Source organism: Daphnia pulex, chromosome 5, assembly GCF_021134715.1.
Source record: "Daphnia pulex isolate KAP4 chromosome 5, ASM2113471v1".
NCBI classification, from domain to species: Eukaryota; Metazoa; Arthropoda; class Branchiopoda; order Diplostraca; family Daphniidae; genus Daphnia; species Daphnia pulex.
This window is the reverse complement of record NC_060021.1, coordinates 4,586,404-4,606,827: the sequence shown is the minus strand read 5'-3', so window position 1 is coordinate 4,606,827 and position 20,424 is coordinate 4,586,404. Positions and strand designations below refer to the sequence as shown.

General features: G+C 39.3%; 5 protein-coding genes and 1 long non-coding RNA gene across 6 annotated transcripts; 3 read left to right on the top strand and 3 right to left on the bottom strand.

Annotated features, from left to right (window-relative positions):
- Positions 1-40: 40 nt before the first annotated feature.
- LOC124193337 (beclin-1-like protein) lies at positions 41-1,894 on the top strand. The gene is made up of 3 exons (XM_046587103.1): positions 41-704; positions 771-1,523; positions 1,590-1,894. Exons 1-3 carry the CDS (start codon positions 304-306, stop codon positions 1,756-1,758), a joined length of 1,323 nt encoding a protein of 440 aa, XP_046443059.1. The 5' UTR covers positions 41-303; the 3' UTR covers positions 1,759-1,894.
- Positions 1,895-5,779: 3,885 nt separating this feature from the next.
- On the bottom strand, positions 5,780-7,967 carry LOC124193610 (brain-specific homeobox protein homolog). The gene is made up of 4 exons (XM_046587519.1): positions 7,181-7,967; positions 6,780-7,080; positions 6,313-6,615; positions 5,780-6,002 (listed from the first exon to the last, which is right to left on the bottom strand). Exons 1-4 carry the CDS (start codon positions 7,262-7,264, stop codon positions 5,884-5,886), a joined length of 807 nt encoding a protein of 268 aa, XP_046443475.1. The 5' UTR covers positions 7,265-7,967; the 3' UTR covers positions 5,780-5,883.
- Positions 7,968-8,998: 1,031 nt separating this feature from the next.
- LOC124193456 (leucine-rich repeat neuronal protein 3-like) lies at positions 8,999-13,543 on the bottom strand. The gene is made up of 5 exons (XM_046587272.1): positions 13,291-13,543; positions 10,471-11,124; positions 10,012-10,395; positions 9,746-9,924; positions 8,999-9,638 (listed from the first exon to the last, which is right to left on the bottom strand). Exons 1-5 carry the CDS (start codon positions 13,387-13,389, stop codon positions 9,266-9,268), a joined length of 1,689 nt encoding a protein of 562 aa, XP_046443228.1. The 5' UTR covers positions 13,390-13,543; the 3' UTR covers positions 8,999-9,265.
- On the top strand, positions 11,191-13,286 carry LOC124193457. Its single transcript, XM_046587273.1, has 2 exons — positions 11,191-11,580; positions 12,091-13,286. The coding sequence occupies exons 1-2, from the start codon at positions 11,440-11,442 to the stop codon at positions 12,913-12,915; spliced, it is 966 nt and encodes a 321-aa protein (XP_046443229.1). The 5' UTR covers positions 11,191-11,439; the 3' UTR covers positions 12,916-13,286.
- Positions 13,544-13,653: 110 nt separating the features above from the next.
- LOC124193459 lies at positions 13,654-14,138 on the top strand. The gene is made up of 2 exons (XR_006874269.1): positions 13,654-13,873; positions 13,953-14,138. It is a non-coding gene; the product is annotated as an uncharacterized LOC124193459 (long non-coding RNA).
- A 466-nt stretch (positions 14,139-14,604) lies between these two features.
- LOC124193458 (cysteine-rich PDZ-binding protein-like) lies at positions 14,605-15,201 on the bottom strand. Its single transcript, XM_046587274.1, has 2 exons — positions 14,868-15,201; positions 14,605-14,793 (listed from the first exon to the last, which is right to left on the bottom strand). Exons 1-2 carry the CDS (start codon positions 15,079-15,081, stop codon positions 14,705-14,707), a joined length of 303 nt encoding a protein of 100 aa, XP_046443230.1. The 5' UTR covers positions 15,082-15,201; the 3' UTR covers positions 14,605-14,704.
- Positions 15,202-20,424: the final 5,223 nt, after the last annotated feature.

The following is a 20,424-nucleotide window of genomic DNA, read 5'->3' as shown; positions in this document are numbered from 1 at the left end:
TCCTTTATGTCCAACCTTACAATCTAATATCAGGTCATGCGTCGGCCTTTACTCTATTAAATAACTAACAGACTGAATGACAGGGCTACGATGATGATCAACAAAATCACAATTGTAAAATAAATTGGACTTTTAACAATAACAGTGAGTTTTTTGTTGTGTTTGGTATCTGGTAGTCAAACGAACGGCATAAACGACTAAAGAAAACAGTGACAGCAATGCCAAACACAAGTAAATCATAAAAAAGGACAGTATTAAACTTAATTTTAACGTTTCATTTGAGTGGATAAAATCAAAAAAAAAATGGAAGAAGATGGTCGTGTAGTGTTTTGCTGTCAAAGATGCTGGACACCATTGAAACTGGATACAGGCTTCAGCTGTTCCCTGGATGAACACACAATAGCAGAATTATCATTACCGGCTGTTCGAACACCTGAACTGGATTACACATCACAAGCTTCAAGCCTTGATAACTATGTTCCAAGTAGACAAGACCACTTGTCTATTAATCAAGGATTTACTTTTGTTGGTCATGCAATTGCTGGAAATTCTGGAAACACCAATATTGGGCATCTCAGCCACTACATTAGAAAATCTACTAGGTTGTTTGATCTTGTTTCCAGTACATCAGACATAGATCATCCTCTTTGTGAAGATTGCTCAGATTCACTATTAATACTTTTAGAGCAACAGCTTTTCCAGAGGTATTTGCAGTTATCAATATTTAATGGTGTTTTATAATCTTACCAGATATTTATCAAATTTCAAAGTGAAGAAGAGTGTCTAGAGTACAAGCAATTTTTGGCAAAAATCACTAAAGAAACCGAGGATGAGAACTTGTCCAACTTGGAAGTAATAGAGAAAGAATTACTCTGCCTGCAAGCCGAAGAACTGGAGTTGAAAAATGAACTAAAAGAACTGGTTCATAAGCATGAGCTGATCACCAAAGAAATTGAAGCTGAGATAGAAGAAGAAAATAATGTTAAACAGGAAGAAGAGAAATATTGGAAATCATACAGCGTACATCGCAATCAACAATTTCAAGTGCTAGATGAGCAAATAAGTCTTGAGTGCCAGTTGAGATTCACGCGGTCGAATCTGGACCGTCTCAAACAAACCAATGCGTTCAATGCCGCATTTCATCTGTGGCACATGGGTCATTTTGGCACCATAAACGGATTGAGAATGGGTAGATTGCCGTCTGTTCCCGTTGATTGGGCTGAAATTAATGCCGCCTGGGGCCAAGTAACTATTCTTCTTTCTGCACTAGCGCGCAAAGTAAACCTTGTTTTCCAGCGCTATAAATTAGTGCCGTTCGGAAGTCAGTCGAGTATTGAAGATCTCGTGGAAAATAAGGTTTTCCCCCTCTACGGATCGGGCGGCTTTCGATTCCTGTGGGATGCAAAGTTTGATTCCGGAATGTGCTCATTTCTTGATTGTTTACAACAATTCCAGCAAAAAGTGGAAGGCGCCAAACAGTCAGAGGACGATACAGGACGCCTTAATTTTCAGTTTCCTTACAGGTTTGTAAAAACGGTTACCATTCTTCTTAATGATGCACTAATTATCATGGTATTTTTATATTTCAGGATGGAACGAGGTCGGATCGAAGATCGTGCAACTCGCCAATGGTATTCAATCAAGATACAATTCAATTCTGAGGAGCAGTGGACCAAAGCCCTGAAATTTATGTTAACTAATTTGAAATGGGGAGTCGCTTGGGTTGCTGCCCAGAACTCGTTGCCAGAATTATTGTAATCGATTCTTCATCATGTCTTGAGTTACAAAAAATTGCAGACGGACGAAATATATTCTTAGATACGTGTATGCTCGTAAAGATTATTATGTCGGTTGTAAATGATAGTAAATCCCGAAATTAAATGCTCTTCATCTATTTTGGTTGTCGTTATTTTTATAATCAATGTAAACTCCACGTTGCACTATTAAATATTATTTCATATAATAACTTTCATTCTGAAAGATGGTCTATTCGTTATAAAGCGTGCACATAATGCAGCATGTTACCCAGAAGATAAAAGTTCAATTTTGCCGTTTCGAGTCGCGTATCGCTGGAAAAAACAATTTAGTTCACTCGTTCTTCTAGTATGCTAATGCTTATTTTGCTAAACTACTGTGAATCAAATTCATTTTCGATTTTAAATGCAGTATAATTCAACTGGTGCGTTACAATTTGCAAAGTTCAAAAGAATAACAGAAGGAACTTTGATTCCTCGCAGTGGATTTTCCTAAGCAACAGTTCAAGTTAGAAAGAGCACCCTTATTCTTGAATGAAATAGTCATGTCAATGAAATCATGCTAATTGTTGGAAAAAGTAGGTTTCCTGAGCGTCACAGTGGTCATGGCAACAAGGACAATGATCCAATAGCATTTTACTCCTCTGCAACATGGACGACTCACGAATCAAAAGGGTTTGTCGGCCCACTCTAGCAGATAGATGAAAGAATTGAGCGAAGGCGGGAAGATAGTGTCTATTGTTAGATCATGCTCTTCACTTAAATGTTTATTGCGTTATGTACCTATTGACTCTTTCCCTCCACGTACCGTACACAAAGCGCTGGCTAGAACTAAGTTCCGTATACTGTTGGGCCCTTCGCTTTTATTGAAAGTCCATTCACCCAGTTATTGTCCCCCTCCCTCGGCAGCTAGCTTTGGAATACGACCCTTTTCTCTTTCGCCCCTGATGGACTCTAAGCGGATTTACAGGACTCTCTTTGCAGCAAAAATGTCCTCACCGGTACACCCAGTCCTTCGCGTCCTCCTGATGTCTACGAAGCCTTCTGGTTAATTTGTTGCTAATAGATGTGTAAAAGCCTTGTTATTAGAACTGATTTGACTTTATTACTGACGTCATTGGCTGCTGCCTTAAAAGGTTGTGATTCCTTGTTTCCTGAATGTAGTCAAGTGACCGCCCTCCTATATTTTATACCCTCTACTGCACGTTAAATGAGCTTCTAAATTGTCTGAAAATTCAACGCCTGCGACGTGAAGATACTGTGCTGTCGTTTTTAATAGCCTATGGTGACGTTTAAAAATCAGCGTGATTTAGAAAATTTCAAACTGCTAATGAATTGCTAAGAAAAAGAAAAAAAAAAGATCGTCAAACGGTGTATCGAACTGCCAAAGACAATGCATTGTTAATTGACTTAATGACGTACTTACTGATGAGTAGACTGATGTAATGCTAGGTTGTTAGATGTATTAAAAAGGATCAGATTCCCATTAACCCAAGCTTAATTCAAGAGCGTTTACAAAAACGACTTAGGACCCTTAAAAGCTAGTCGCGTAAGTTGCAAAGAGGTTCGATTCAGAGACAGCTTAGACGTGATTGCCAGTAGTAGATATATAGTGCATCACTTGTCTGTATGTGAGGGGGGAAAGGAGGGAAATAAAGGGATGGTTTGGGGGGAAGAATGTCAGCCTATTGCGTAACTACCCATAATTATATTGTTGTACAGTAGGCTATATATATGTGAATGCGCAGTCAGACAACTGCTGTCTACTCCAAGACTCCGTGTAGCATCACACAATCCGCCTCATTAAGGGCGGCTTTTCCAGCACAAGGGACGTAGCATTAGCCAATCGAGTTAATAAATTGACAACATTTTGGCGATGAGATGCGGACAGAAAGATGCCATTAAGGTTATTTTTCGTTTTGTTTTTGCTTTTATCCTCGTTCTACTTCTTTCCTATTAAGTAGCTGCTGGAGTAAGTCCATTACCATTTCAATATTCTGCACAAAAGTTTCAGGGAACGTTCTTTGGTTGTAAACACATGGGCAAACACAAAATATAATTCCGACTCAAATACAACTGAACTTATCAGTTTGACTAGTTCTTGGACCATATTTACATACTATAAGCGTAATAAAATGAGTTACGATACTGAATGTAAATGTGTGTGTGTGCACATTTTGGGGTGAAGCTGGCAGGAATTAATTTGATATAGCTAATTCGAAGCGCAATTGCAAAATAGAATTACCGGTTTACGGTGCGTTTAGAGAAATACTGATCATAATGAGCACTTCGGTGAAGAAGAATATTCAAATTGATTTTTTTAATGAAACACAAGTATTGTAGGGCCTATTCACATTTAAATTACGCAACCCAGTTTCTTGCATTTGGAGCAGATACGATATTGCACATTTGTACTCTGTGTGCCTTTTTAAGCTATTGGTGCGGAATGAATTTTCCTTTTTAAAACTTAAATACTATCGAAACAAATCTTTGCCTATAAGAGACTGATAACAAAATTAACGTTATAATAATGAGAGATGGTTGGCCTATATTCACATTTGACCAAAAACTCGCAAAAAGTGACTGAATGAAACACAAGTTAATGTTTTCCAACAAACTTTTGCGATCTCGGATCAGCTATTTAGATAATACAGAGATAAAACTGATTTGACTGTTGAACACGTTAATACATTACTAATATACGTACGATATTGCTTAGTGATTACGTGAGTATAGTTAGTCACATCTTTCATTGAAAAATCAGACATCTAATGGGAATCTGGTATAATAAATTGGTGGCAGATTTTCCTTTAGACTGTTTGCCGCCTCCTTGTCCTTTTGTCATTCAGATAACACTATCGGAAAAGTTGTCCTTGGTCACTCGTCAGCAACAGCACCCGACCGGGCACCGCAATCGAGAAAGTATTCAAGGCTGCTGATGGAAGAGTAAAGTCACGTGGCCGGCTCCAGCGGAACACTTTCCTCCAAACATCATCGGTGTTCCCTTTTGCTGGCACCCCCCTTTGGCAGCCGTTCTTTTTAGAGTGTGTCCCAGCTCTATTTTTCATTATTCCCAGAGCCTGCAACTTAATCAACGGAGGACGCTGTCCCCGTTGCATTCCCTAGACTAAGTGCCATCTTATTGGAAACGGGTGGCTGTATACACATAAGAACGTGCGTCTAAATGACTGGCATAATTTGCTTTTGATCAGAATTGATCCGATTTCTAACAAGGTACCTCTATTGGGCCATTCCTCTCCGCGTTCCCCTAGTATCTCATTATCTCTCCTCTTCGGCCAATTAGACCTTCCTGCCGCCAAGCAGCCGCTGCTTGATGTTCTGGCGGGTGTTTACGTCGAAAAAAAGTTCCTCGTCAAAGCTTCATCAGATGACTTTTGTCCACGCTCTTCCCTCTATTCTATCGGGCGCTTGGGCCAGATATATATACCGCGTTAGAGTCCTAGAGCCAACATAATATCCGCCAATCAGGGCTAGCTCAATTAAATGTCACTTATTCCAGTTGACAAGATGTGCCCAGCTTGGATAACCAGTATCAATCAACACATTTTCCTCAATACTAAAGACTTGCTAAGTAAATCAAACCAGCGTATGTCCTATATGCAATATTCTCATTACATCCGACTTCATTCATGTTTCTAGTATACATTGATTCGAATAAGGAACGGAACAATGCACAATCAGTCAATCGACATTTTTGTTAGATTTTCATCAGTTGATTATTTTCATTACCGTTGAAGTTTTGGTATGTTTTGGATGTATTAAGTGTTATACCCCTTTTATTTAATATATAGAATGTCATTGATGCTGACACAATATTTTTAAAAAGTGACTAATTGGTCGAGTGGTTATGAACAACAAAAAGACGTCCGTTACTTCGATTTAAATGATATGAATAACGTGATGTAAGATGTTCTACCCATTTTTATTGAGAAAAAACGCGCTAAATTAAAAAATTTCATTTATATAGTTGTTTGAGCTATAGTTCTTAGTATATTTCTGGTAAGTATGATTTCAAGTTTACATAACGTTAGGGGGAAAAAAAGAGACGAAATCAAATAAAAAACAAACAAAAACAATAATAAACAAAATAAATTTGAATTCTGGAAAATTATGTATCATCACTCATAACATCAACATCATCTTCGAGTAGGCTGTCGGAGCATTCGGACTCGGACGACATATCGTTGGACTGTAACGCACCACGAAAAGATAAATCGGCCGGACCATCTACAGGCATACAAAGGAATTGAAAATCAAAATTTTAGCTTTTGGATGTTTTGAAAGTTCAAAAAATTCAAAGTATCTACCCGAACATTCAAATTTGAAATAAATATCTGCGAGCCGCAAAATAGTACGCGTAAAACTAAATTATTTAAAAAAATCGTTTGCAGCTGCTGAAAGTATTATTTTTGATTTGTGACTTGCAAATTTACTTAACTTGCTATTAAAAATATGGTTTTATAGCATCATAGCATGAATTTAAATTTTTTTAATGATTTAATGTGACCAAGAAGTTTAGATAAAAATGACATTTTACCTTGAATGGAATGATCTAGTTGGCCACCTGACGTAGTATTGCAACTGTGTTTCTTGTCCTCGTGTCTACGTAACTGTTTTTTGTGCTTCATTCTTCGATTTTGGAACCACGTTTTGACTTGAGTTTCGCTGAGATGTAATGCGTGAGCCAATTCAACACGTTCGGGAGTCGAGAGGTAGCGCTGCTTTTCGAAACGCCTCTCGAGTCCATGAAGCTGGTGATCGGAAAAGACTGTCCGAGCTTTCCGCCTGCGTCCGTGTTTAGCTCCGGCATCGGCGGCCAGAAGAGCCGTCAAAGGTAACCCTTCAATGTGTTAGAACGGCCAATAAAACGACAGACTTATGTATAATTAAAAAAATTTCAAATGAGCTTCTTTGAAAAACTGGAAAACAAAACTCCATACGTTGCACAATCCAATGAGTGTACGGACAATATCAGCACAGAAATTTAATCGTCAGGGAAGCTACCTGTGGCTTGAAAGAAAAGAGGTGATGGGTGTTGCGTGTCCATCTTGTTACAGCGTTGATTGTTGAGGTTGAAGGTTGACGGAGGAGCGGGGCAAAGGAAAGCGGCCGCCAGCGCGTTCGGGAAGAAAGTGTAGCCGGAAGCGTTGCTAGAAATGTTTGTTTGCTGCTGTTGTAATCCACTACTTCCACCACTGGACAACAGCATTTCGTAGCACCGATTATTCATCTCCGATGAGCTGTTAGATGACAGGTGGCGATTGAATGTCGAATCTCTGCTTGTAGGAATGTCTTCGAACGATTGCTAATTTTTCAAAGGTCAATTTGACTTGTGTGAATCAACGGCTGAAGCCTAATTTCTGATTCTATTCAGACTAATTATTCAAAGAATCCAAATTTCTTACCTTGGGTCGGTGAAAAAGGATATCCTCTATGAGAAAGGAGGTCTTTGGTTTTGATGGGTGATTAACTGATCCACGGGATTCCATCGTTTTGTGAAACCTACGCGAAAGGGCTTACTCGGGTGTCTCTTAGGTAACCACCGTGACGAAGCAGCTAGCGTCAATAACATCTGTTATCGAAGTGTTCAATGATGTGCCCGTCGACGGGAAACCCGTTTGAAAGAGAGACGCAACTAATACACATAACTTGTGTGTGTGAAAAACGGGCATACAAAGAAGGTGGAACATCATCGCGGAAGTTGTGTAAGGCACAACCAATCCGGAAGTCCAATCGATTCGTCCACGAGCCAATCCACCGACGAGAGGAAGCTGATTGGTGATTTTATTTGCTCGCCTTGGACTTGGGCCATCAAAAACGGGAAGCCTTTCACGCCTGCGCGTGAAAGTGCAGCACGGCAAGAAGATCCGTCGCAGCTAGAGAGTAGGCTATATACCGTACCTAACGCATTACATCGCAAAAGTCCACACATCCGCACGCATCTACACGCGAACCCACGAATTCTTGGCTTTCTTGACTATTTCACTTATTTTTTCTGATTCGTTATGACGTCATCATTTCCTTGACACAGTCGAAATATCCACGATTAGTAAGAAATGAACAAATGGAAATGGGTTCCAAAATGAAATATTTTATGTATCGCATTTATTTAAGTTTTTTCTGAATACGTACAAACGAATACAAACGCAGAAGACTGTTCAAGAAGAAAGAAATGTTAAAACGAAATAGGAAAATCACTCATGACTCACTATAGCAGAATCAACACATCAATATTCAATAGGGACAACAAAATTGAAATGTAGTCAGTTAAAAAAAATGGAAAAGAAATAATAATGAAATCAAGAATGAAAAAGATACTTAACTGTCAAAATTGATTGCGTTAGGGTTTTCTGGCCAAATCGCACGTTTCAAATTCAGGGTCTATTGCGACTCAGTTATAAGCGGTTGTAAGATTCGCTAGCTCAATTACACCCCGTTAGCAGCATCACTCACAATGGACGCAGTGCTTAGAATGCCTGCTGGCGAATATACTGCGGTTGTGTGCTTTCCAGTTCCCACTACCATCGTTTGGCGATAAAGCTCTTCAACATCAGTAGCACAAGGATGACACCAATCATCATCGGTTTGGCTTTGTTGTGTATAGTCCTGTGCCCTATACACGCGTATAAGACTGAATGCTGTGCTGCTGTGACAACATGTGCACGGCTACTATCTTCGGGTAATCGCATATTATTGATCTGAAAGCTCGTTACGCATACATCGCGAGTTGACGAGGCATCAGCCCATCAAGTGGAAGCAAAATGAGTATCCGTGCCCAGATCAATGAAAGATGACAAGGATAACAGCAGACTGAAATGGCCCCATTAGAGCTACCATTTCCCTTTTTACTCGCTGCTTATCAATTGGACAAAGAGATGAGTCAGATCCAGAAATACCCAGACAATTGTCGTCATCTTTGTCCGTGGTCATAAATAATAGTAAACTGTGTACCGTACGCTATACAGTTTATCCGTGCCCTATCGCCGTAATCATTCCCGGCGAATCAACTGCTGCGCTTTTGTTTACCTATCGTTTTTGTATAGAGCCGGCCCTGAAAGAGAAGAGCATACTGCAAGATGAAAAGAATCAAAGGGGGAAGTTGATGCACTCCAACTCTTCTTGGTTTCCCTATTCAGATAGCTTCGCCTGCTGGATGACTGACTCGACAACATGTGATAATTCTGTCACCGATGATCAAAAATAAGAGTAAATAAAAGCCAAGGTTTTGGATTGCACAATGCATGTCATGTAATTCGAAGGTTTTCAAATTTCCAGACGTTTTCGTTCATATAGTTATGGCGAGATAACAATCATAGGAAATATAAATTTTTGATTCACTGTACCTTTAGCAAGTATAATCGTAGTTATTAGTAGATAAAATAAAATAAAGCGATTTGGATGCGTTCTAAATGACAGCAGTGCTTGATAGGTCGACATAAGGAACCAGCTAACTTAATGAATTTTAAGTGGTTATGATAATTTCTCCATAATTAAGGTTCTTCGTAATATTGGTTATATTCTTTCTTTACAATTGCTTGCTCATCTTCTGGTTTATCCCCAACACCTGCCGTCCTGACGTAATGTACTATTTGCCCAGAAGTGGTGTCATACATTTCGCGAAGGTTGGATTTTCTGACCGCCATCATAATGAAGCAAGCCATTCCACCTATGACCGCAATGATTCCCAATAGTGAAAAAATAATCAAACCCTTGTTTGAAGATGTAGTTCGAACAGTGGACCCTCCGCCATGGTTGTTATCTCCACCGGAAATGATATCAGTAGGATTGGTACAGTTTACAATTTTCGTATCAGTTGCCAGCGAATCTAGCAATTTTTCTTTATATTCTTCCGGTCCGGCGCAACTGTTGAAACAGTAATCATGATTGGAATGTCAGTATTTTGATAAGAAAATTGCTCAATGCTCATCTAGTTTAAATTTCTCGCAGGTCTTAACAAAAATGAGAATTACCGTAAACTCGTTATTAATTCAGGTGTTTTGTCCGAAACAATAGGAACGAGACTCGTTACCATCCATCCAATATTGCAGTCGCACTTGAACGGATTTTCTCCAATGTCAACTAGTCCCAAATTAGCCCACGGAAGCAGAGAGGGAGGTATGTTCTGGATGTTGTTTCCTCGAAAATGAAACTGTTGGGTCGTATACGGTTCCAGATTTAGTTTAAGTAAAATATTAAAAAATATTTAATAAAAGGCGCAGTTAATAATTAAACAAACCTCGCTTAGTTGAAAAGTCCCGTCACTTTCATCCATGTTGCTGAAAGCAGCAGGATGTATGGTTTTAAGGGCTGGATTGAACGAGCACCAAAGTTGAATCATAGATGTAAGCGGCGTAAACGTGTTGGCGTCAATCCATTCTAAAGAAGGCATGCTCGACACATTCAAATATTTGAGCTTGCTCAGGCCTTGGAAAGAATCTTTGTCGAGTGTTTTGATTGGGTTGTTGTTGAAATTTAGGTATTCCAAATGTATGGCGTGCTGAAGCTCTTCCGGTATAATTGTGAACTTGTTTCCGGCAAGGACTAGCAATTTTAGCGCCGGCAATGCATGGAAGAAACCACTAGGCACCGACGACAAATCCGTTTCGGCTAAATTCAAAGTCTATAAAAATAAATTGACAAAAATACGAATTAAATTATTTTTAAAATTTCACCAATTTTTAGTTTGAACAGATACCTTTAACTTCCTCAGTGATGTAATCGCTATTGCCGTTTGATGATCAATTACTTTTATTGGGTTGTTGTTTAGCTCAAGTGTTTCGAGAGACAATAAATGATTAAACGCATCTTTATCAATGGAAAATATTTTGTTGTAGCCGAGTTTTAGAGTTTTCAACGGAATTGGCTCATAGTCGTCTTCACTGAATGGTCCCTCAAATACACTAGCGGTGATTGAGTCATGAGTCAAACTATTTTCGCTAAGATCCAAATATTCCAACATTTTTAGAAATTTGAATGCCGCTTTCTCAATAACTAAGAGACCATTTTTCCGATAGCTCAGTCGTAATAATGGCAATTCCGGAAATTGTGTTATTTCTATAAACTCGTTGGAGTCAAATTTGGCTTCGATAGTAGTACTAGGGACATTGTTTGGCCATTCGGAAACCAAAAAAGGATTTTTCAAACCTTTTTCATTACAGTCTATGACGAACGGGGATTCACCCTGGCAAGAACATAATGAACAAATGTGGGATTTTAGCGGATCTTCTTCGTCGTTGCTGGAACTTGGTATTGTAGCTTGGATATTCGCAGGACGTGCCGATATTTCCAATTTTGATGAAAGACTAGTGTCGACCGATTTCTCATTGATTGCACTTTCCGGCGAAAGTAATGTTGAGTATAAAAGATAAACAAACTGGACAGTGCGGCAACGCAGGATAGCCAGGAAAGAAGAGAGGGGGAGAAGGACCTACCCAGACAAAGGAATAAGAGAGGGGGACTCAGTGCTGTTGACGATTGTGGCTAGGCGAGTAGCAATACAAAGCGTTCTTTGCAGCAAACAGGTTCACGTGTTAATTTCTATATCAACAGGTTATGGGCCCAGCTGTACGCACAGCTAACAGCTACTCTGTCTGAACAATTATTTTTTTTTGTGTGTGTCCCCGGCTAACTGTTCCCAAGAAATTAGAAATTCTTTTCTGGAGTGATGGAGAAAGATGGCCGCCGCCATGTTGTATGGTGTCTGAATGGGAAAAACTACGCGTCTTGGAAATTTGGAATGAAGCTGGCGTTACAAAGTGTTGAGCTTTGGGAAGTCGTGAACGGGACTCAACGGCAACCTGCTGAAGTAAGTTTATTGATGATTTATTGTTTTCTTTATGTGTGTGATCCGTGCCTGACAACAACGCGATATGAGATGCCTATCTGTGGCGTGGTACCAACTATTAAATTGACAAACTTAGATCCCGGCGTGAGTGCTTAATCTCTGCCACTTGATTTTGTTTTTTGTGTGTTTGTGTTTGCTGGACATTTCTCTTTTTTGTGTTTCTTTCTCAATCTGTTTGGTCACTCTGGCTAAATTCCATCATATGATGGTGGACAAGTGTGTGCTAGAGTTGCAAGCATCTAGGAGACAGCTGAGTGTTTTTCCACATCGAGATGATGTGAGGGAGATTCCACATTGAGATAATGTGAGAGGTATTCCACATCGAGATGATGTGAGGGAGATTCCACATTGAGATAATGTGAGAGGTATTCCACATCGAGATGATGTGAGGGAGATTCCACATTGAGATAATGTGAGGCTGCCATGGATATCACAAACCTAACCATCTTCTCGTTTTGTTACCACAATCAGAGACGCAATGCTGACCAGGTGATTGAAAATGCAGCTGATATAACCAACTGGAACAAGAGAAATACCACGGCAATGCAGAACATATTTGGCGCCATCAAAGAAGACCAATCAAGGATCCTGATGTCTTGTAGCACAGCCCAAGAGATGTGGATGAAATTGGAGACTGAGTATGAAGAAGATGCCGCAGACAATGCACCTCTATTGTGGACAAAGTTCTATGGATGCACATTTCGACCAAGCCAAAGTGTATCAAGCTTCCTGACTGAGTTGGAACAGATAGCATTCCGTCTGAAGAGCCTCAACATAGCTATTGATGATAATCAAATAATGGCAAAGATACTCATGTCGCTTCCTCCAGAGTTCCGTGTTTTTGCCTTTGCATGGGACAGCACGCCTGTTGCAGAGAAAACTCTCAAGAAACTGACTACTCGCCTTATAGCATTGGACAAGAGCCTGCGCAACGACGAAGAAGCAAAATCGACATCTGATACTGCCTATCTCAGTAAGCCGAACAGAGATGAATCACAGCACAAAGAGCAAGCACTTCCTGCCCAGTACGGTCAGAACAAAGGAAAAAGCCACCCTTCCAGTCAACATGCTGGTATACCGAGAACATGCTGGGAGTGCAACTCCACTACGCATGTTAGAGCTCAATGCCGTCAATACAAACGCCGGCGTGAGAGAGAAGGAGAAGAAGCGGACAGAAAAAGGAAGCGTTACGATCGACATGACAGAAGAGATGATAAACTATGTAAGCTCCCAGGAGCAACTGGCCGATGCACTCACGAAACCCCTGGCTGCTCCACGCTTCAAGTATCTCCGTGACAAGATTGGCGTTCGGGGTGTAGGGGAGGTGTAACTGAAGAGTTAAAGGAGGCTGATATTTCTTTTCTTATTATTTGTCTTGTGACACTGAACCTAGTATTTATGTCTGATTCAAATATGCTGTGTATTCTGTGCTCATGTTTATTTTTGGGGGTCCAGTTTGAGGGGAGGTGTTGAGTATAAAAGATAAACAAACTGGACAGTGCGGCAACGCAGGATAGCCAGGAAAGAAGAGAGGGGGAGAAGGACCTACCCAGACAAAGGAATAAGAGAGGGGGACTCAGTGCTGTTGACGATTGTGGCTAGGCGAGTAGCAATACAAAGCGTTCTTTGCAGCAAACAGGTTCACGTGTTAATTTCTATATCAACAAGTAAAACATCTGAAGTTGTCGAAAACTGAGAACTATCAGCTCCAATATGTACCAGCCAGAAGTTAGCTAGTATCAACAGAAGAACATAACTTTGCTTTGCCATTCTACACCTAATTTACTAATTTACACCCGTTGGCACACTTGCAGCGCGTTTACTTGATAGTCACAGGTTAACTAACGGCCACTAAATCCACCGCTTCCTTAGTATGTACATCAAAAATTGGTCCTTAACTTGTTTCGTTTTCGTGTCGAGAAGATATCCAAGTCGATGAAGAACAAAGACTTGTTTCACTCCCTCTGTGTGTTAGATAACAAAAACGAGATAAGCGCTAGATAAAGAAGGTGATTTGGAGTTAAGATAAGAAAATATGGTAATGCAATGGATGCTCACCTACCATTCTTAATCTACCAAGTAACTTTAATTTTCCTGGTAAATAAGTGAAACGTATGTTGATGGTGACTAACTGTCCCGATTTTACTTCCGTGCCGGAAGGATCTTGGTAATCTTGGAACTGCCAATACTTTAATTCCATTTGTATGTTCGATTCTATGGGATCATTTTAAGTTTTTAACGAATTCAACAAGAGGTATTATTGCGTTCTTTTCAAATGTTCAAAATATATGTTTTAAGCAGTATCTAATTATGGCCTACCTCCATACAAACAGCTTCGATTTTTTTTCACCAGAGAAGTGACCAGCGTCTTGCTTTGAGACTGAATTTCAAGGAAACATAACAAAGCTAGCCTTGGAACGAATAATTATACCGAATGAAATATAATTTAAAAGATAAAAAATCATAATTATGCAGCAGCTACTTCTCTCGAAATATATCGTATAACGCCTTACAAGTAATATTTTTTGTTTGTTATTGCTTAGCATGGACTTAGCCAACAAGTAAAAAGTACTGCAAATTTTCTGGAATTAGTATATATATGTAAACAGCATGTTTAATTCTAATGCTAAATTGCATAGAACGACATCATTCGCTGTGTTTATTGATTATTGAGCTCATAAAAAAAACAATTCTCAGTCTAAGTTTAATTGTTCAAAGGAGATTAACCTTTGGTCCTTAACCTTTTAAGCATTACCTCTGACAAAATAAGGGATGGAGTTCAGAGTATAATTTACATATCCATCCATTAGCCATGCCATAAGATAATTTACAAAGAAAATTTACTGGTAATATTCTGCATATACTTGAGGTATGAAAAATTTACAAATTTTAATACCAAAAATTAATATAGTACCACTCAAGATAATTACAGTGATTGTAAGGTCTCAAACTTCACATGAGTAAAGCACTAGAGTACGAAAAGAGTTTCAAGCATCTTAATTTCATATATTCCATTCAATGTCACATTCACTTAAAGATTAGGAGACATAGACAAGATTGTAACACAACATAACACAACAGATTATCAAGTGGAAGATTGTTTGTAGCTTTTTGTGTCAATAATTTTCTTTCCACACATCGAACAGATTCCTTTTTTATAAGCACAAGGTTGACCTGTAAATTCCAAATTACAGTAATTTTGTTAGACTCAATTCAGCTTCTTTTCTTATAAATTCTTTGGTACTTACAATAATACGATCCATTTTGATGAACTTTCTGTTTACATATTCTGCAGCCTTCAAATTTCGGTGTATATGGGTTGAAACGATTTTTTGTAGAAGTAAGAGCTTTGTTTTCATTGAGCTTGCGACCACCACCTTCTGTGGTATTTCGAGCTCCTGATTTCCATGGGTCTGGAGTTATAACTTTACCCAGTTTTTTCTCACATTTATCGCACACCATCTTTCTACAGGCTTTAACTGCGTTTTTAGTTTAGTCAATCAACAAAAAAACTTCAAAGCTAGATTCGAGTCGACTAGTCGAAGCTTTGTTTTTGCAAACTACCACCTAGCGATCATAAGGCAAACTTCAGTTAGTTCACATAGACAAGCAGAGATGGCTTTAACCTTTTCTAAGACTGGGATGGTTAAATCTATTGCCACGACATCATGTCGTGGCAATACGGTCGAAACTGTCTATTGCCACGACATCTGTCGTGGCACTATCACTGTCGTCGTCACTAGAACGCCCACCCGACACTAGAACGTCCATATTTTAGAAACGAAACTAGAACGGAAAAACTATTGCGACATTAGAACGGCTATAATAAAACCTGCGGTGGAGTTTAATTCTTTACCGCTAGATGTAGGAGATGTATCCGTTTAGGTTGCGCGAATTTTGAAACAAATTAACGCTTTTAATCTTGTCAAAATAACGCAGTCTCCAATTCCCCCATAAAAAAAAAACTGGGCAAAAAACCGAAACCTGAATCTGGGCAAACAAACATGATGGCACATTATTATAGGTATCAAAGAAAAATAAAGAGAGTTGACTTGAAGGCTACCACATCGGTAGCCCGTCACGGAATTTTATTTGTGCGTGGGCTATAAAATTGATTTTCCATGATTTTCATGAGATGGCTCTTCGGGGTGTAATAGATCAAATCAGAGGAGCTATATCCGTGGATACGAAATATATTATATACAGTACCCTCACAAAGTTTGGAAACACGGCGAGTGTTTCCGCGCTTCTAACACGGCGGCTTACGGGCCAATGTGTCTCCCTTTTTTCGCGATAACTCACGTTTGAGTTATCGCAAAGCAAATTTTAAAAAATCTTCTTGGTGAGGAAAGAATTTTCTTTCACCATGATTTTTTTCAGATTTTAGTAAATTGAACTTTATCCCCAAAGTGCTAGACATAAAGTTTGGAAACATCGGCGCGCTCGCCATATGTTTCCAAGCTAAAGTGTATGCTAGTTAAAAAATCATAAAAAATTGAAATTAATAAATTTTTACTTGAAACTTTTACCAACGGTAGACGACATAGTCGTCTACATTTGGACAAAGTTTCAAATTTTTCTAATGAAACTCTGATTTGTCCCGATTTTTTAAAAAACAATTCCGATTTATTTTGGTGGCGCAGGGACGAAATCCTAGCCCGGGGGAAGAATAGAAGAGGGAAAACCGCCGGACCCCTTTGTTCTCCCCTATTCTCTTCCCTCTATTTTTCTATTTTAAAAAATCGAGAAAAATCAGAGTTTCATTAGAAAAATTTGAAACTTTGTCCAAATGTAGACGACTATGTCGTCTACCGTTGGTAAAAGTTTCAAGTAAAAATTTATTAATTTCAATTTTTTATGATTTTTTAACTAGCATACACTTTAGCTTGGAAACATATGGCGAGCGCGCCGATGTTTCCAAACTTTATGTCTAGCACTTTGGGGATAAAGTTCAATTTACTAAAATCTGAAAAAAATCATGGTGAAAGAAAATTCTTTCCTCACCAAGAAGATTTTTTAAAATTTGCTTTGCGATAACTCAAACGTGAGTTATCGCGAAAAAAGGGAGACACATTGGCCCGTAAGCCGCCGTGTTAGAAGCGCGGAAACACTCGCCGTGTTTCCAAACTTTGTGAGGGGACTGTATATATACTAGATGATGGATACAGCACGCGGCCCGCCATTTTTCCTTCCACGGAGCTAAGCGTCAACGATTGCGGCCAGTTAACAGCTCGGCGAAGATGAAAGGAAAGTTCGTGAACGACCGGGGGTGTGCGGACGATTGATGGGAGGGAGCAAAAAAAAAAAGTGGGTTGAAAAAGATGAGCAGCATAATACATTTATGGAGCTAGACTATAAAGTCTATAATATTCCCGAATATACCATCGATAGCGCCAAAGGTAATAGTGTATAGCTTACTCATTTTTTTAAATAGCCCGCGCTCTCTTTATTACGTAAGCCAGTTTGAATAATTTACATTTCTATAGATGCACTGGTTGATTTTGTGCGCAATAAACCAAGCCCTTTAATATGCCTCATTTCGCTATTGAATCGGTGCGTTACTAGCTTGGGTAGAATGACATCATCGATTGTTGGCATTGAGCAGATAAGCGCAGACCCGGATATAGGAACCTCCCACGCTCCTTGTACACACATAATAAGACAGAGTTATTACATAGCAACTTCTCATTACTTGTGATTATTTTTCTTCTTCTTTTACTTCGGTGCTGAATAAAACGTCAAACAGTGTTGTATACCACCCAGGCTGTATCTTCGTCCCAGGCTGGCGCGTTTTCTCTATAATATTACATGCGCTGCACACAGTGATAAGTGTTGGTACTGTGCATGGGTTATACGCGCGACAGCCAACACTATGGTCCTTCAAGAAAGGAGGGAGGGAACACCACGTTTTACGTAACGCCTCGATTATGTATTTAGCGTGATGCGGATAATCTAATGCACCTTCCACACCGTTTCAAATATTCAATGGAGACGGCACTTTGTTCTTTTAGATTGATTTCGACCTGCTGTGGAAATCGCGGATGGAACAGAACTTAAACATTAATAATATTCCAGTCGGCAGTCGCTAATTGATTCAAAGACATCGCCTCTCTGTATATCTTACGGCACACAACCTTTGATATTATAAGAACTAGGGCCAACAGAATTGGGTAGATCGCTTTATAGATTCCTTTATTCTCTTGCCGCTGCCTTTGTGTAATATAGGACACAGAGTTGCCACAGGATATTATATAATCGAAAGTTGGAAGCTCCAAGACTCATGTCCTGTTTGGCCGCTCGCAAATTGAAAGCAGCTCCCGCGTCCGGCACTTGGTTCCCCCATTTCAACGCGGGGAGACTGGGGTCATTTGGTATACGGGGTAAGACGCTCGTTTGGCTATTATTTCGAGCCATATGAAATTATACGTTTTTCAAAATAGCCAAAGTGTGCACTTCTATTCGTAGAATGCATCGATCAAAATTTTATCCGTCTGCACATCATTCTAAAAGTTATAATAGGCAAAAACATAATTCATTACTCCCGAGTAACTTTTTTTTGCAAATTATTTCTCTGTTTAACAGAATATGAAGAAGATATTCATGCTATTATGTTTTCTAAGAAAGATTATGCCTTAAGCTATAGTTCCGTGTATTTGCATGTCTGGTAATTAGTTTTCATTTCATTATATTTCAATAATTCGATAAAAATGACTCTTGTGGTAGTTTGGCCATTTATTTTTGGGGTAAGTTGTCCCATTTACTTAACATTGTCTGCTAGCTGGGGTAAGCTGGCCCATTATTTTCGTCAGCTTCTACTTTTCTCTTGACGGCCAACTTTTCCCTTGTAGCGGTGGCGATTGTCCCTAAAAGTGAAGTGATAAACCACTCAATTTCACTGTTTATGAGTAATTTTATCGTTTATATTTTTCGGCGCAACATTTTAGCTAAGATAATAAGCTTTCATTATTTTTAAAAATTTCACAATTCTGGTAAAAATTATGTGGTGCAGAACCGGGTGTGTAAAAAGTGAGCCAACTAACCCCGGTCTCCCTATATTGGAAAGCCATCTTTATTTTTAGTTTTTTGGATTTTGAATGCATGTGCTAGTAAAAGGGAAAGAGCCAATATTTCGGAGCTGCTTTTCGACTATAAATAAAAATGCAAATAACTGTCAATGGGCATCATCGGAGGCGAAAGCCAAAAAAAAGAAGAGGACTCACCGTTCCAACTGGTCCACATTTTATCTTTGAAATGAAGACGTGGTCTTTTTTGACGGGCCTCCCCGCCTCCCGCATTTGAGGGTATGGTTTATTAGCTAAGTTAGCTAGTCGACATCCGTTAATAGATTTTTTTGATTAGCTAGTCTAGGCTATTAAAGATGTTTTGGATAAGCGAGTGCATTCGCTAATCTATGGCAAGTTTTTAGTGCCATATGTAGCACCTCAACCCAGCACCTCAACCTCAACCCGGCACCTAGCTATTTTCCGGCGCTATTTTCCGGCGCTATTTTGTCAAGCTATGCTGACATCTAGCGGAGGGAGAATTAAGCGGCCCCATCGAGTGTATAGAGCGGCGTTTCTCACTCTCTCATAGACGCCAGCGCCAGCAACGGATTAACGGGATAACCACGCTAATGTATTTTTTTATTAGCGCGTCAATAAGCAAAAATTACTTGGCGTAAGCGTAATTAGGGTCCTTGCATGAATAAGGGATTCCTTTAAAAAAAAAATATCATTAGAATCAGTTTTCCCGCTGATTTTCATGGTATTTTTTTTAATTTTTTAAAAAATTATTTTCCCCCGCAATCTCACTTCAAAGTTGAGATTAGCTCCCCCCACTGTAAAACGGACCCCACGCCATTTTTGGTGGGTGGTCCTTGAAAAGGTTTTTGCAAAAATGATAATCAACAAGTCACAAGACATAAGTTAATTAATCATACATGCGATGGGTTTCGTTGTATGGTTTTTACATTATACACATTACATGCTTATATACATAACGAGAGTTATATAGCAGTTTCTGGATGCAGAAATTTTTCTTTTCCTCTTTCTACTCCTCCCAATGCAAAGCCATATGGCACGATGCCTTGTGGATTTTCCAGTGATTTTTTACTACCCACGTGCAACAACGTCCCAACGCCTTCTATAAGAATCGTCATTGTCAGAGTGGAATGTTAAAATTATGGAAATCTACACTTGCACAAGTGATCCTTTAATAAACAAGAAAACTTATCTTTTAACTTTCTCTCGTTGGTTTTGGTTTGTGAAAGCGTTGCGTGAAAAAGTTTTTTTCCTGAAAAAGGAAATTGGAAAACAGAATGACAACTCTGCGTATTGGAAATGCCACGAATAAGCAGTTTTTGATTGCCCCTTGAATGATCAATATCATCTCCAATTTCCCAATGGTCAGTTTACAGCATCTTTGAAACTTTAGAAAAAGGTTTACAATCTTGTTTTGTTGTCCGGTGAAACACGTTCGAAAGCTCATCAAGTTATCCCGATCAATGGATTTCACATACAAAATTGCGGGGCTACTTAGAAATGCCGATGGCTGCCGAGAAGTAGGATATTTTGGTGTCTGTCTAGACTTGGTGCTTTGTACTTGACTGTTGTGGATTTTTGAAACGATCCAGATAACACTACGCTTAGCAACGTCATGAGAACCGTAGACGCAATCAAAGAAGAAGACGTAAAGAAGGACATAGACGAGAAGCGAGAGGCACAGCAGATGTTTACAGTAAAAAGATACAGTGCAAATTCCAATTAAAATTATCTACTCGTGTGAATCCATTTCGGACTGTGTTTG